Here is a 13,755-nt window from a genome sequence, read left to right on the forward strand (position 1 = left end):
TCCGTTGATTCGTTTGCAAATATTTTCTCCCATTCCGAGGGTTGTCTTTTTGTCTTGTTTATGGTTTCCTTTGCTGTGCAAAAGCTTTGAAGTTTCATTAGGTCCCATTTGTTTATTTTTGTTTTTATTTCCATTACTCTAGGAGGTGGATCAAAAAAGATCTTGCTGTGATTTATGTCAAAGAGTGTTCTTCCTATGTTTTCCTCTGAGAGTTTTATAGTGTACAGTCTTACATTTAGGTCTCTAATCCATTTTGAGTTTATTTTTGTGTATGGTGTTAGGGAGTGTTCTAATTTCATTCTTTTACATGTAGCTGTCCAGTTTTCCCAGCACCACTTATTGAAGAGACTTTCTTTTCTCCATTGTATATCTTTGCCTCCTTTGTCATACATTAGTTGACCATAGGTGCGTGGGTTTATCTCTGGGCTTTCTATGTTGTTCCAGTGATCTATGTTTCTGTTTTTGTGCCAGTACCATATTGTCTTGATTACTGTAGGTTTGTAGTATAGTCTGAAGTCAGGGAGTCTGATTCCTCCAGCTCCGTTTTTTTCCTTCAAGACTGCTTTGGCTATTCGCGGTCTTTTGTGTCTCCATACAAATTTTAAGATGATTTGTTCTAGTTCCGTAAAAAATGCCATTGGTAATTTGATAGGGATTGCATTGAATCTGTAGATTGCTTTGGGTAGTATAGTCATTTTCACAATATTGACTCTTCCAATCCAAGAACATGGTATATCTCTCCATCTGTTGGTATCATCTGTAATTTCTTTCATCAGTGTCTTATAGTTTTCTGCATACAGGTCTTTTGTCTCCCTAGGTAGGTTTATTCCTAGGTATTTTATTCTTTTTGTTGCAATGGTATATGGGAGTGTTTCCATAATTTCTCTTTCAGATTTTTCATTAGTGTATAGGAATGCAAGAGATTTCTGTGCATTAATTTTGTATCCTGCAACTTTACCAAATTCATTGATTAGCTCTAGTAGTTTTCTGGTGGCATTTTTAGGATTCTCTGTATAGTATCATGTCATCTGCAAACTGACAGTTTTACTTCTTCTTTTCCAATTTGTATTCCTTTTATTTCTTTTTCTTCTCTGATTCCTGTGGCTAGGACTTCCAAAACTATGTTGAATAATAGCGGTGAGAGTGGACATCCTTGTCTCGTTCCTGATCTTAGAGGAAATGCTTTCAGTTTTTCACCGTTGAGAATGATGTTTGCTGTGGGTTTGTTGTATGTGGCCTTTATTATGTTGAGGTAGGTTCCCTCTATGCCCACTTTCTGGAGAGTTTTTATCATAAATGGGTGTTGAATTTTGTCAAAAGCTTTTTCTGCATCTATTGAGATGATCATATGGTTTTTATTCTTCAATTTGTTAATATTGTGTATCACATTGATTGATTTATGTATATTGAAGAATCCTTGCATCCCTGGGATAAATCCCACTTGATCATGGTGTATGATCCTTTTAATGTGTTGTTGGAGTCTGTTTGCTAGCATTTTGTTGAGGATTTTTGCATCTATATTCATCAGTGATATTGGTCTGTAATTTTCTTTTTTTGTAGTATCTTTGTCTGGTTTTGGTATCAGGGTGATGGTGGCCTCATAGAATGAGTTTGGGAGTGTTCCTTCCTCTGCAATTTTTTGGAAGAGTTTGAGAAAGATGGGTGTTAGCACTTTTCTAAATGTTTGATAGAATTCACCTGTGAAGCCATCTGGTCCTGGACTTTGCTTTGTTGGAAGATTTTTAATCACAGTTTCAATTTCATTACTTGTGATTGGTCTGTTCATATTTTCTGTTTCTTCCTGGTTCAGTCTTGGAAGGTTATACCTTTCTAAGAATTTGTCCATTTCTTCCATGTTGTCCATTTTATTGGCATAGAGTTGCTTGTAGTAGTCTCTTAGGATGCTCTGTATTTCTGCGGTGTCTGTTGTAACTTCTCCTTTTTCATTTCTGATTTTATTGATTTGAGTCCTCTCCCTCTTTTTCTTGATGAGTCTGGCCAATGGCTTATCAATTTCGTTTATCTTCTCAAAGAACCAGCTTTTAGTTTTTTTGATCTTTGCTATTGTTTTCTTTGTTTCTATTTCATTTATTTCTGCTCTGATCTTTATGATTTCTTTCCTTCTGCTAACTTTGGGTTTTGTTTGTTCTTCTTTCTCTAGTTCCTTTAGGTGTAACGTTAGATTGTTTACTTGAGATTTTTCTTGTTTCTTGAGGTAGGCTTGTATAGCTATAAACTTCCCTCTTAGAACTGCTTTTGCTGCATCCTATAGGTTTTGGATCGTCGTGTTTTCATTGTCATTTGTCTCTAGGTATTTTTTGATTTCCTCTTTGATTTCTTCAGTGATCTCTTGGTTATTTAGTAACATATTGTTTAGCCTCCATGTGTTTGTGTTTTTTACGTTTTTTTCCCTGTAATTCATTTCTAATCTCATAGCATTGTGGTCAGAAAAGATGACTGATATGATTTCAATTTTCTTAAATTTACTGAGGCTTGATTTGTGACCCAAGATGTGACCCATCCTGGAGAATGTTCCACGTGCACTTGAGAAGAAAGTGTAATCTGCTGTTTTGGGATGGAATGTCCTATAAGTATCAAATCTATGTGTTCTACTGTGTCATTTAAAGCTTCTGTTTCCTTATTTATTTTCATTTTGGATGATCTGTCCATTGGTGTAAGTGAGGTGGTAAAGTCCCCCACTATTATTGTGTTACTGTCGGTTTCCTCTTCTATAGCTGTTAGCAGTTGCCTTATGTATTGAGGTGCTCCTATGTTGGGTGCATATATAATTGTTATATCTTCTTGGATTGATCCCTTGATCATTATGTAGTGTCCTTCCTTGTCTCTTTTAACATTCTTTATTTTAAAGTCTATTTTATCTGATATGAGTATAGCTACTCCAGCTTTCTTTTGATTTCCATTTGCATGGAATATCTTTTTCCATCCCCTCACTTTCAGTCTGTATGTGTCCCTAGGTCTGAAGTAGGTCTCTTGTAGACAGCATATAAATGGGTCTTGTTTTTGTATCCACTCAGCAAGCCTGTGTCTTTTGGTTGGAGCATTTAATCCATTTGCGTTTAAGGTAATTATCGATATGTATGTTCCTGTGACCATTTTCTTAATTGTTTTGGGGTTTTTTTTTTTGTAGGTCCTTTTCTTCTCTTGTGTTTCCCACTTAGAGAAGTTCCTTTAGCGTTTGTTGTAAAGCTGGTTTAGTGGTGCTGAATTCTCTTAGCTTTTGCTTGTCTGTAAAGCTTTTGATTTCTCCATCGAATCTGAATGAGATCCTTGGCAGGTAGAGTAATCTTGGTTGTAGGTTCTTCCCTTTCATCACTTTAAGTATATCATGCCACTCCCTTCTGGCTTGTAGAGTTTCTGCTGAGAAATCAGCTGTTAACCTTATGGGAGTTCCCTTGTATGTTATTTTTCGTTTTTCCCTTGCTGCTTTCAGTAATTTTTCTTTGCCTTTAATTTTTGTCAATTTGATTACTATGTGTCTCGGCGTGTTTCTCCTTGGGTTTATCCTGTCTGGGACTGCACTTCCTGGACTTGGGTGGCTATTTCCTTTCCCATGTTAGGGAAGTTTTTGACTATAATCTGTTCAAATATTTTCTCCGGTCCTTTCTCTCTCTCTTCTCCTTCTGGGACCCCTATAATGCGAATGTTGTTGCATTTAATGTTGTCCCAGAGGTCTCTTAGGCTGTCTTCAGTTCTTTTCATTCTTTTTTCTTTATTCTGTTCCACAGAAGTGAATTCCACCATTCTGTCTTCCAGGTCACTTATCCGTTCTTCTGCCTCAGTTATTCTGCTATTGATTCCTTCTAGTGTAGTTTTCATTTCAGTTATTGTATTGTTCATCTCTGTTTGTTTGTTCTTTAATTCTTCTAGGTGTTTGTGAAACATTTCTTGCATCTTCTCGATCTCTGCCTCCATTCTTTTTCCGAGGTCCTGGATCATCTTCACGATCATTATTCTGAATTCTTTTTCTGGGGGGTTGCCTATCTCCACTTCATTTAGTTGTTTTTCTGGGGTTTTATCTTGTTCCTTCATCTGGTACATAGTCCTCTGCCTTTTCATCTTGTCTGTCTTTCTGTGAATGTGGTTTTTGTTCCACAGGCTGCAGGATTATAGTTCTTCTTGCTTCTGCTGTCTGCCCTCTGGTGGATGAGGCTATCTAAGAGGCTTGATGGGAGGGACTGGTGGTGGGTAGAACTGACTGTTGCTCTGGTGGGCAGAGCTCAGTAAAACTTTAATCCACTTGACTGCTGATGGTTGGGGCTGGGTTCCCTCCCTGCTGGTTGTTTGGCCTGAGGCAACCCAACATTGGAGCCTACCTGGGCTCTTTGCTGGGGCTAATGGCAGACTCTGGGAGGGCTCACAGCAAGGAGTACTTCCCAGAACTTCTACTGCCAGTGTCCTTGTCCCCGTTGTGAGCCACAGCTACCCCCCGCCTCTGCAGGAGACCCTCCAACACTAGCAGGTAGGTCTGGTTCAGTCTCCACTGGGGTCAATGCTCCTTCCCCTGGGTCCCAATGCGCACACTACTTTGTGTGTGCCCTCCAAGGGTGGAGTCTCTGTTTCCCCCAGTCCTGTCAAAGTCCTGCAATCAATTCCCACTAGCCTTCAAAGTCTGATTCTCTAGGAATTCCTCCTCCTGTTGCCAGACCCCCAGGTTGGGAAGCCTGACGTGGGGCTCAGAACCTTCACTCCAGTGGGTGGACTTCTGTGGTATAAGTGTTCTCCAGTCTGTGAGTCACCCACCCACCAGTTATGGGATTTGATTTTACTGTGATTGCGCCCCTCTTACCATCTCATTGTGGCTTCTCCTTTGTCTTTGGATGTGGGGTATCTTTTTTGGTGAGTTCCAGTGTCTTCCTGTGTCGATGATTGTCCATCAGCTAGTTGTGATTTTGGTGTTCTCGCCAGAGGGAGTGAGAGACGTCCTTCTACTCCGCCATCTTGGTTCCTCTCCCCCCAAGAGGTTTTGATATAGCAGTCTGCATATGTACAAGGTTGTTTTAAGTTGCTGGTCTCTTTCCTGCCTAGAGGAGTTCCTTTGGCATTTGTTGCAAAGCTGGTGTGTTGGTGCTGAATTTTCTTAGCTTTTGCTTGTCTGTAAAGCTTTTGATTTCTCTGTCAAATATGAATGAGAGCCTTGCTGGTTAGAGTATTCTTGGTTGTAGGTTCTTCCCTTTTCATCACTTTAAATACACTGTGCCACTCCCTTCTATCCTGTAGAGTTTCTGCTGAGAGATCAGCTGGTAACCTTATGGGAGTTCCCTTGTATGTTGTCATTTTTCCCTTGTTGCTTTTAATAATTTTTCTTTGTCTTTAATTTTTGTCAATTTGATTACTATGTGTCTCGGTGTGTTCCTCCTTGGGTTTATCCTGCCTGGGACTCTCTGTGCTTCTGGACTTGTGTGACTGTTTCCTTTCCCATGTTAGGGAAGTTTTCAGCTATTATCTCTTCAAATATTTTCTCAAGTCCTTTCTCTCACTCTTCTCCTTCTGGGACCTCTATAATGCGAATGTTGGTGCATTTAATGTTGTCCCAGAGACCTCTTAGACTATCTTCATTTCTTTTCATTCTTTTTTCTTTACTCTGTTCCGCAGCAGTGATTTCCACCATCCTGTCTTCCAGATCATGTATCCGTTCTTCTGCCTCAGCTATTCTGCTATTGATTCCTGCTAGTGTATTTTTCATTTCAGTTATTATATTGTTCACCTCTGCTTGTTTTTTCTTTAGTTCTTCTAAGTCTTTGTTAAACATTTCTTGCATCTTCACAATCCTTGCCTCCATTCTTTTTCTGAGATCCTGAATCATCTTCCCTATCATTCTGAATTCTTTTTCCAGAAGGTTGCCTGTTTCCACTTCACTTAGTTGTTTTTCTGGGGTTTTATCTTGTTCCTTCATCTGGGACATAATCCTTTGCTGTTTCATCTAACTTTCTATGACTCTGGTTTTCGTTCTGCAAGGTGCAGGATTGTAGTTCTTCTTGCTTCTGCTGTCTGCCCTCTGGTGGGTGAGGCTATCTAAGAGGCTTGTGCAAGCCTCCTGATGGAAGGGACTGGTGGTGGGTAGAGCTGGGTCTTTTCTTCGCTCTGGTGGGCAGGGCCTGCTCAGTAAGACTTTAATCTGCCTGTCTGCTGATGGGTGGAGCTGTGTTCTCTCCCTGTTGGTTGGTTGGCCTGAGACAGCCCAGCACTGGCGCCTACAGGCTGTTTGGTGGGGCTAATGGTGGCCTCTGGGAGGGTTCATGGCAGTGAGTACTTCCCAGAACTGCTGCTGCCAGTGTCTTTGTCCCCACAGTGAGCCACAGCCACCCCCTCCCCCCACCTCTGCAGGAGACTCTCCAATAGTAGCAGGTAGGTCTGGCCCAGTCTCTTGTGGGGTCACTGCTTTTTCTCCCAGGGTCCTGATGTGCACAGGACTTTGTGTGCCCTCCAAGAGTGGATTTTCTCTTTCCCTCAGTCCTTTGGAAGTCCTGCAGTCAAATCCCACTGGCCTTCAAAGCCAGATTCTCTGGGGACTCTTCCTCCCGTTGCTGGACCCCCAGGCTGGGAAGCCTGAAGTGGGGCTCAGAACTTTCGCTCCAGTGGGAGAGCTTCTGTTGTATAATTGTTTTCCACTTTGTGGGTTGCCCACCTGGCGGGTATTGGATTTGATTTTATTGCAGTTGCGCCCCTCCTACCGTCTTGTGGCTTCTCCTTTGTCTTTGGATATAGGGTATCATTTTTGGTAGGTTCCAGTGTTTTTTTGTCAATGGTTGTTCAGCTGTTAGTTGTGATTCTGGTTTTCTCGTAAGAAGGGGTGAGAGCACGTCTTTCACCATCTTGAGCTTGAATTGTGGTTTTGATTTGCATTTCCCTGATGATGAGTGATGCTAGGCATCTTTCCTGTGTCTGTCGGCCATCCATATATCTTTGGAAAATCTGTTCAGGTTCTCTGCTCATTTTGTAATTATTTTTTTAATGTTGATTTGTATGAGTTCTTTGTGTATTTTGAATATTAACCCCTTATCAGATATATCGTTTGCAAATATCGTCCATTCAGTAGGCAGCCTTTGTATTTTGTTAATAGTTTCCCTTGCTGTGCAACAGCTTTTTTACTTTGATGTCCCATTTGTTTAGTTTTGCTTTTGTTTCCCTTGCTTGAGGAGACAGACCCATAAAAATATTGCTAGGACTGATGTCAAAGAGTGCACTGCCTATGTTTTCTTCTAGGAGTTTTATGGTTTCAGGTCTTACATATAAGTCTTTAATGCATGTTGATTTTATTTTTGTATATGGTATGAAAAAGTAGTCCAGTTTTCCCAACATCATTTATTGAAGAGAAATTAAAAACAGAACTAGCATATGATACAGCAATTCCACTCTGGGTATTTTTCCAAAGAAAACAAAAACAATAATTCAAAAAGATACATGCACCCCTATGTTCACTGCAGCATTATTCACAGTAGCCAGGATATGGAAGCAAACTAACCCTAAGTGTCTATTGATAGATGAATGGACAAAGAGGATGTGGTACAAACACACATACATACAAACGAATATTAGCCATAAAATAGAATGAAATCTTGTCATCTGTGACAACATGGATGGACTCAGAGGATATTATGCTGAAAGAAGTAAGTCAGAGAAAGACAAATACTGTATGATTTCACTTACATGTGGAATCTAAAAAACAAATGAACAAACAAAACAAACAGATTCACAGATACAGGGAACAAACAGATGGTTACCAGAGGAGATGGGGAAGGAGAACGAGTGAAATAGGTGAGGGAGATTAACGGGTACAAAAATAAATAAGTAAATAGAATCCATTAGTCTGTTTTGCACTTTGAAAAATTTGTTGTGATCTTTTTTTTTTTTTTAAACTTTGGGTTTATTTATTTATTTATGGCTGTGTTGGGTCTTCGTTTCTGTGCGAGGGCTTTCTTTAGTTGCGGCAAGCGGGGGCCACTCTTCATCGCGGTGCACGGGCCTCTCATTATCGCAGCCTCTTGTTGCGGAGCACAGACTCCAGACGCGCAGGCTCAGTAATTGTGGCTCACGGGCCTAGTTGCTCTGCGGCATGTGGGATCTTCCCAGACCAGGGCTCGAACCCGTGTTCCCTGCACCAGCAGGCAGACTCTCAACCACTGCGCCAGCAGGGAAGCCCCTGTTGTGATCTTTATACTTTTTTTTTATAATTTTTAATTTTTTTTAAAATTTCTTTTTGGCTGCGTTGGGTCTTTGTTGCTGCGTGCAGGCTTTCTCTGGTTGCAGTGAGCAGGGGCTACTCTTCGTTGCAGCGCGTGGGCTTCTCATTGTGGTGGCTTCTCTTGATGTGGAGCACAGGCTCTAGGCACGTGGGCTTCAGTAGTTGCAGCATGCAGGCTCAGTAGTTGCGGCACATGGGCCCTAGGGCATGCGGGCTTCAGTAGTTGCGGCACGTGGGGTCAGTAGTTGCGGTGCGTGGGCTCCAGGGCGCGCAGGCTCAGTAGTTGTGGTGCACGGGCTTAGCTGCTCCGTGGCATGTGGCATCTTCCTGGACCAGGGATCAAACCCACGTCCCCTGCATCGGCAGGTGTATTCTTAACCACTGTGCCACCAGGGAAGTCCCTATTTTGCACTTTGGGTCTTTCATCCATGCATGATGTTGTAGCATCATGTATTTGTCACTTGAAAAATAGTGGTTCGCTGGACTACACAGATCCCCCAAATGTTGAAACATTTTGTCACTTAATTATTTTAAAAATCACGTTCATTAGTAGTACCATCAGGAAGGTCTTCTGGGTTAGGAAGCTGTGAAGCTCAAGTGGCAGATACAAGTTTTCCAGGATTCTAATTTTCACTCGAAAAGCTTATTTCATCATTATCAATAAATGCTGTCAGTTGTTTTCTTGAAATGACAGGCTCACTTCATTCGAGAAAATGTCCACCAAACACCCAAATCTGAATAACCAGTTTGTCTGTTGTTCAAGTAATATGGTGTTCCATGAAGAAAGAGGTGGTTCAGCACCCAGTGCAGTCATACAGGTGCTTTCCCAGGAGAAAGCCATCGTGCTTCAGAATACAGATGGTTTTGTTAGCTGGTTCTTTTCTTCAGTGACCAGTGAAAAACCTGACTGCGTACAGTTGGATGCCACTGCATTGATCTGTGCTAAGGTGACAGCAGGTTTGCTCACAATGCTTTTGTCCCATTAACACAAATATCAATACAGCAAAAGGGCAAATAACATCTTAATATTATTACAGAAATAATGTGGACTTTGTGGACCCCTGAAAAGGTCTCAGGGAAGGGTCCGTGGATCATGCTTTGAGAACCACTGTTCTGTAGTGATACCCATAATACACCTGGGACTCCCAGCTAATCTAATTTCTAGTATTACAGGTAGCTACAGTGAGACTCAACCTTGAATTTAAAAAAAAAAAAAAATCACTCAGTGTCTTCTTCGGAAAAAATGTCTATTCAGGTCCTCTGCCCATTTTTTAATCAGATTGTTTGGTTTTTTTGATACTGAGTTGTATGAGTTCTTGTAATTTTGCATATTAACCCTTTATTGGATGTATCATTTGCAAATACCTTCTCTCATTCAATAGGTTGCCCTTTTGTTCTGGTGAGGATTTCCTTCACTGTGCAAAGCTTTTTTTTAGTTGGTTGCAGTCCCATTTATTTATTTTTGCTTTTGTTGCCCTTGCCTGAGGTGCATGGAAAGATGCTCAACATCACTCATCATCAGGGAAATGCAAATCAAACCACAAGACATTACCTCACAACTGTCAGAATGGCTGTCATCAAAAAGACAAGAAATAATAAGTGTCAGTGAGGATGTGGAGAAAAAGGAACTCATGCACAGTTGGTGGGAATGTAAATTGGTAGCTACTATGGAAAACAGTATGGTAGTTCCTCAAAAAATTAAAAATGGAACTACCATATGATCTAGTAATTCCACTCTGGGTATTTATCTGAAGAAAACAAAAACACTAATAAAAGATATATGCACCCCTGTGTTCAGTGCAGCATTATTTACAGTAGCCAAGATACAGAAGCAACCTATGTGTACATCAATAAATGACTGGGTAAGATGAGGTCTGTGTGTGTATATGTATACACACACACATACACACAACGGAATATACACACAAATGAGGTATATATACACACACACTAAAATATGTGGAATCTAAAAAACAAACGAACAAATATGAAACAAACAGACTCATAAATACAGAGAACAAATGTGGTTGCAGAATGGGGGGCGATGGGCAAACTAGATGAAAGGGATTAAGAGGCACAAACTTCCAGTTATAAAATAAATGAGTCACAGGGATCTAATGTCAGCATAGGGAATATAGTCAATAATACTGTAATAATTTTGCATGGTGACAGATGGTAACTAGACTTACTGTGATCATTTTGTAATGTATAAAACTATCAAATCACTATACTGTACACCTGAAACTAATAGTATAAGTTAATTATACATCAATAAAAATAAGTCACTCAACATTAGATATCCTTAACCTACAAACCTGGTGGACTCAGCAAATTCCACTGTGATTTTGGCCCCCATAGAGCATTAACTTGTCAGGTTTCTCGTACAGCCACACGCTCACCTACTTACATCATGCTGTGGTGGGATGCTCTGCACACGGCCCTTCCCTTGGCTTTCACCTGTCCACAGCGGGCTAGGACTCAGCCTGAGCTCCTGGCTGATTCCGTCAGGCACCTGGACAGTGAGGTACTGGGCCAGGTTCTGCACGCAGCTGCAGCAGTGTTCCAGCGCCTGCTCCTTTGAGCCTCCACTAAACTGCACCCGGAACATACGACTCTTGTTCTGTGTGACAAATCAAAAGATATCCTCAGTGACCCTCGTGTCCTATCACTTTACTTTTATTTACTGTGAGGTCTTCCCTTTGTTTGAAGGGGAAGAGGTATGAATAAGGGAGTAGTTACCCTAGATTGTTGATGTGGGTATAGAAAAGCCAAAAATTAGTTTTCTTCTCCCTTTTGGGAGCTGTTCCTCATACTAAATTCATTTCCCTCAAGGAACTGGCAGACATCAGCAAAAATGGAAAATCCCATATCATAAAGACCAGGAAGGTCACTATACTGACTGCAGTAAAAGATCAATGTTTTGTCTTACTTTGGAACAAAGGTTTCATACCGTCTAATTCCTCAGGTGGAAAATCAGTGAAGCTAATAGTCCTGGCTCAACAAAATTTTCCAAACCTGGGTATATAAAAGAGCTAACCAGGTAGATACCACATTAAACAAGCCAGTGAATTTGAAAAACAAAACGGGATCAGGGGACAGGCAAATGCTGAGAGCTAGTGTATCTCATATTAATAATCCGTAGTGCCCTTTATCCTTAAAGAGGCCAGACTTAACATACAAATCACACAGACAAATCAATCACATGTTGCCTTTAATTTGCTGTATGAGTTACATCCCCTGGCAAATCCGCAAATATGGGAGAGATGCAATTAAAATTTGTAAAAGTGGCAACTACATCAAATTTAATTGTAAGTTTAAAAATAGAACTAAATTGTAACAATAACAACAATAAACCCATTATTTTAATAGAAGTAGTTTCCTTTTTCTAGTCTGATATCCTGCCTAGTTTTAGAGGACTCGGCTTACACAAAAGCCACCCCAAATGGGGGGTATGTATTGTGTACCTTTGTTCAATTTCTTCTCTGAAGAAATTCAGATGCTAACATAGTAACAGCATTTTTCATTTATTAAATACACAAATCACACTGCTAACTGGAAAATGTTTCTAACCACAGTTAACAAAATCCTGAAAGTTCCTATAAGCGAAAATCCTTGATTTTCCTGTTCACAGTTTACCCTATTTAAATTTTTAGATAAAGCCATCAAGCAAAGCCACATCTTTAGGATACAGAAAACTTAGCGTGGCTAAGTAGTGGTAAGGTATCCTGTCTAGAAGAATAGACACCACTGCCCCTTTACTGCCTCTGTTGGGTTCTCTTCATTTTTTAATACATTTAATTTTTTTTCCCCTGAGTATAAAAGTAATCCATTATCACTGCCCCCTCCAACAATGAAAAAATATGAATATTTTTCTTATGTGTATTAGTCATTTGTATTTTTTCTTTTGTGTATTGCCTATTCATTTCCTCAGCCATTTTTCTCTTGGATGAATAATCCCCAAATTATCAAGAGTCTCTGAAAGCTAACTTTCCTTAAGGAAGGGGAAAGAACTGATAAGAGAACTCTACATTCAGTTTTTGGTAATTCTATGAATCTTCTGTGAAACTGAGCTTTCTTGTTTACAATTAATTAGCTGTTTCCAGCTCACCCTAGTTTAGACTGTACCTGGGGACATCTATATGAAATACCTTTATATTAGCTATTTCCATAACGATTCTGTAATTATCTAACCTTTTGAGAAGTAATCACATAAAAAATTGTGCCTCATAGCTAGATGAAAGCTATATGTAGAAACACAATTATTAAGTATGTAAGTAGGGCAGAAATCTCAGACCACTTGTCTAGAGGTATCTATATACATATATATGTGAGTGTACATAAGAATGAGTTTGGACAGTTAGGGTTTCTTTGAAATGTAGTTCCAAGAAATGACAGGGAAGGTTTTATGTCTGATAGCCTAACTGATGTTTTGCTCCATGTTTGCTTCTGTAAAATTCTCGGACAGAATTTGAGCTTATCATCAGAAACCAGAAATACCACTTCAATACATGTGGACCCAAGATAAAGCCAAGGTACATCAGGAAAAATCTGAAAATGAGTTATATCTTCATCCCACATCCTTAGTGTCATGGGGTACCACAATAGAAAACCTGCCACATGGTTAACAAAAAGGACTCCTAGGTTGAAAATCTTGATGAGATTTATTTTTATACCATAATTAAAAGTCAGAAAGAGCTCCTTGTTGTGAAATGAAAGTTTTTCAAGTATATACTAACAGCCATGAACTGTCCCAACTAAACAGTCTCCAGTGTCTATCATCTAAGGAGATTAGCTCAAAATTATACACACACACACACACACACATATATATTGACCACGCCACACGACTTGTGGGATCTCAGTTCCCCTACCAGGGATTAAACCCGGGCCCTTGGCAGTGAAAGCATGGAGTCCCAACCCCTGGACCACCAGGGAATTCCCCAAATTACTATATTTTAAGTTGTTCCCACCCTGCTTCAAAACACTTAATTTCAAGTTCTTACAACTAATAGAAAACTCCTTGAGGAAACAAGTTAAGGGTAAGTGCTTGTCTCTGTACGTTTATCTTCACGTACACACAAGAAATCTGGGAAGCACTGGGCCAATTAAATGCTGACTCACAAGTGTGAATGGCATCTCCATGCAGAGATCTTAAGCTGCAGGCTCTATAGCTAATGTTACAGGGTATAGCACACAGGAAGACGCAGGGCCCAGTTAGCACCATGTAGGAAGACAGCCAAGGAGACATGAAAATCCTCACAAACATAGGCATGTTTTCCTGCTGGTTTTAGATTCATCACCCAGATCTATAAGAAATTTCCCATCACCACTAAGAGCCCAACCCGAGCAGTTTTCCCCACCACTAGAAGTGAATTCCTCTTTGTAGAAACTGGGATTGGGGGTATATGGAAAAAGGACTTCACCAGAGAAGGGACAAACATTTTCTTTGATCCTTTGCTTTGAAACAGAGGTGATACTCAAGGCTGAAGCTAGACAAAACCATGAAAAAATTCTTCAGTGAGTTACTGGAGGTGAGGACAGTGGTTTAGGGT

At 40.3% G+C, this 13,755-nt stretch overlaps 1 protein-coding gene across 2 annotated transcripts in view; it reads right to left on the bottom strand.

The window, feature by feature from the left end:
* REC114 (REC114 meiotic recombination protein) overlaps positions 1-13,755 on the bottom strand; it is a 113,434-nt gene that overhangs the window by 10,763 nt on the left and 88,916 nt on the right. For both annotated transcript variants that reach the window (XM_036841701.1, XM_036841700.1), the window contains one exon: positions 10,611-10,823. In XM_036841701.1, coding sequence (XP_036697596.1) covers positions 10,611-10,823 — 213 coding nt within the window. The remainder of the gene's footprint in view (positions 1-10,610; positions 10,824-13,755) is intronic.

Source organism: Balaenoptera musculus, chromosome 2, assembly GCF_009873245.2.
Source record: "Balaenoptera musculus isolate JJ_BM4_2016_0621 chromosome 2, mBalMus1.pri.v3, whole genome shotgun sequence".
Classification (NCBI taxonomy): Eukaryota; Metazoa; Chordata; class Mammalia; order Artiodactyla; family Balaenopteridae; genus Balaenoptera; species Balaenoptera musculus.